Source organism: Macadamia integrifolia, unplaced genomic scaffold (genome assembly GCF_013358625.1).
Source record: "Macadamia integrifolia cultivar HAES 741 unplaced genomic scaffold, SCU_Mint_v3 scaffold2790, whole genome shotgun sequence".
NCBI classification, from domain to species: Eukaryota; Viridiplantae; Streptophyta; class Magnoliopsida; order Proteales; family Proteaceae; genus Macadamia; species Macadamia integrifolia.
This window is the reverse complement of record NW_024868966.1, coordinates 42,600-45,316: the sequence shown is the minus strand read 5'-3', so window position 1 is coordinate 45,316 and position 2,717 is coordinate 42,600. Positions and strand designations below refer to the sequence as shown.

At 40.9% G+C, this 2,717-nt stretch overlaps 1 protein-coding gene across 1 annotated transcript; it reads right to left on the bottom strand.

Annotated features, from left to right (window-relative positions):
• Positions 1–998: 998 nt before the first annotated feature.
• LOC122067256 (inorganic pyrophosphatase 1-like) lies at positions 999–2,240 on the bottom strand. The gene is made up of 4 exons (XM_042631092.1): positions 2,011–2,240; positions 1,790–1,911; positions 1,462–1,666; positions 999–1,366 (listed from the first exon to the last, which is right to left on the bottom strand). Exons 1-4 carry the CDS (start codon positions 2,146–2,148, stop codon positions 1,031–1,033), a joined length of 801 nt encoding a protein of 266 aa, XP_042487026.1. The 5' UTR covers positions 2,149–2,240; the 3' UTR covers positions 999–1,030.
• Positions 2,241–2,717: the final 477 nt, after the last annotated feature.

Genomic DNA, 2,717 nt, shown 5'->3' with positions numbered 1-2,717 from the left:
TGAACCCCTTTCATTCGTTCTCCCTCTAGCTACCAAACCAACACCATCAGATTTATTGGTAGTTGTCAATTCATCATCAATCTTCTGCTTGCTTTGCAGATTGGTTTTGACATCCTCAATAGAGATTGTCTCTCTACCATAAATCATGGTATCCCTAAAGTGCTTATAAGATGGAGGCAGAGAACATAACAATAATAGGGCCAAATCTTCATCGTCTATTTTAACATCTATCCTTTTCAAATCAGTAACAATAGAATTGAACTCAGATATATGGGATTTAATAGAAGTACCTTCGCCCATATGAAGGGTATACAGTTGTTGCTTCAATCTCAACCTATTGGTGAGGGATTTGGTGAGGTAGAGGTTCTCTAACTTCACCCATAACTCTGCAGCCGTTTTCTCTGAGAGAACTTCCTGTAGAACATCATTCGAAAGACACAACTGAATAGCTGAAAGGGCTTTATTATCCAAATCGCTCCAATCATCATCGGACATAGTTGCAGGTTTCTTCGCCTTCCCAAATAGGGTTTTCTTCAAACCCTGCTGCGTGAGAACAGCCATCATTCGAACCTGCCATAAACTGAAACTGATGTTGCCGTCAAACCTATCAATATCGTATTTCGTTGAAGCCATGGATCGAAGTAACCAATAGCTCTGATACCAGTTTGTTAGATCAAACACCAAGAAACACGAATAAAGAAAGATAAAAGATCCGTACGACACAGAGATTTAACGAGGTTCACACACCAGGGTGGTGTGCTACGTCCTCGGGCGAAGAAGAAGATGATCCACTATGCAGAAGAAGGATTACACCCTAGCAGCGGCGAGGAAGAACTCGCCCTGAAACCCTAGCTTCGTGAAAACCCTAGAATACAATGACTCTCAACAAGCAACAGTACATTATATATATATTCCAAATAGCGGTTCGACCCATCGGGTCGCAGTCGGCCCAAGCCCTCTGCTTCCATCACAGATCTCAGAAAAATTCCCATTCGGGTCGCCACCAAAATATGTCGGATCAGGTCAATCTTCAAAACGGGTCAAGAATTCGAGACAAACTTAACATCTCAAACTTGCAATCCCCAGAAATAAACTGACCCTTGCTGCTCTCTTCAATGATGATCATGTTGGTCAAGTGCAATAGTACCCTTTCAAGCTCTTCTCCATAGCTCCATTCATGAATCTCTGCCTTGATGAGTAATGGGTTACTGCAAATCATCTCCCAGAGTGGGAAGTTCTTCCTAGGCATCACTCTGTCTCCTTCATTAAGCTTCAGACTTGGACAGTAATCACCCTTTCCATCTCCCAGATAGATGAATCTTTTCTTCCCTTCTGCAAATGTATGTATCCTCTCAATCACCAGACCCTATTTATTAAAAACCGGACAAGGAAATTAGAATTTCTTGATCATCAACACTGATAAGAATGGTTTTTGAAACATAGTGTGATGAAATCAATTACCTTGCACATGTTAGGAGGACAGTCGTTATTGCAGCAATGAGGAGAGGAGGTGAAATCATGGTAAGGGGTGATCCTAAGCCTCCCTTCTTCATCAACGAAACTTGGGTTCGTGTTAATCTCAGAGAAGTAATCCATCAACCCATGATGTTTCAGTATTGTTTCAATAAAGAATCGATTCGCATCGCTCAGAATCCTCAACTCACACCTGAGATTCGAACAAATCCATTAGTGGCGGATCGACTATATTATTTACAATGTTGTAGACATAGTAATTCCTTTTACCAGAAACAAAAAAGGGCATAAAATTCTTCTGGGAAAGATAACTTACCCAAGAGCATGGGCTGATTTAATGGCGGTAATGATCCGGGGATGCAAAGGAGCCCTTTTCAAACACTCCTCGATCTGTTCAATTGTAATCCCGTGAGAGTGAAGCTCTCTCATCATCCTATCCTGCAAATTTAATCAACCCAAGAAGCAATTAATCCCAATCCAAACAGCAAAACCCAGAAAAAGAAAACCCATGAGAGAGAAGGAAAAACTGAAACTAACCATGAGAGAGTTCCAAGGCATTGTAGGCAAAAGCTCATTGAACAACTGGGTAAAACCCAATTCGTCGACCACCCAATTATCGCTATCGCAGTCGATAATCGTCTTATCAAAGTCGAAAACCAACACAATTCCGGCCATTTTGAAGATCGAAAACTGATTACAGGATGAAATTCCAAAATATTATCTTGTAAACAATTTGAAGTCGAAGATGGCAGACACAGGGTATTTATAAAGGGTTAAAGAGTCCAACTTCTAGGGGGAGAGGGAGAGAGGGAAAAAGTGAAGGTTTCGAAGTTAGATTCCATGGAATATTACCCAAACAGTTGAGACTTTAAAGTGAATCTCCCTCTCTTATTAGCCTTTTTCCATTATCTTTTTCTGGTTCTCTCTCTACCATGAACTCCAATTCATGGTAGGAGTTTGGATCTCGATCAGAATCTGGATTCAAGACCACCAACAACTGTGTACATCTCTTTCAGTGACCACAGTCCACAAGGTCATGCCCAAGCTGCTCCCAACCGTTGGATCGTATCATGATCACATACCTATACCAATCCAATGGTGAAGAAGGTCTAGGTTCTATTACTTGAAGTTAGAGTTGGTCTTTACTATATTAAAGTGATCCAGTGATGGTATCTAAAGGGCGTGTTTGGTTCGGTAAATCAAATGGTTTATGTATTGGATATGAATGTCAATCTTTTGATAGA

What these genes read in the sequence shown, in the direction of transcription:
- LOC122067256 (XM_042631092.1), bottom strand. Translation starts at nt 2,148, where the DNA reads ATGGCCGGAATTGTGTTGGTTTTCGACTTTGATAAGACGATTATCGAC. An exon ending in TGCCTTGGAACTCTCTCATG is followed by an intron (nt 1,912 to 2,010) that starts GTTAGTTTCAGT and finishes TTAAATTTGCAG; the next exon opens with GATAGGATGATGAGAGAGCT. An exon ending in GTCCTCCTAACATGTGCAAG is followed by an intron (nt 1,367 to 1,461) that starts GTAATTGATTTC and finishes TTTAATAAATAG; the next exon opens with GGTCTGGTGATTGAGAGGAT.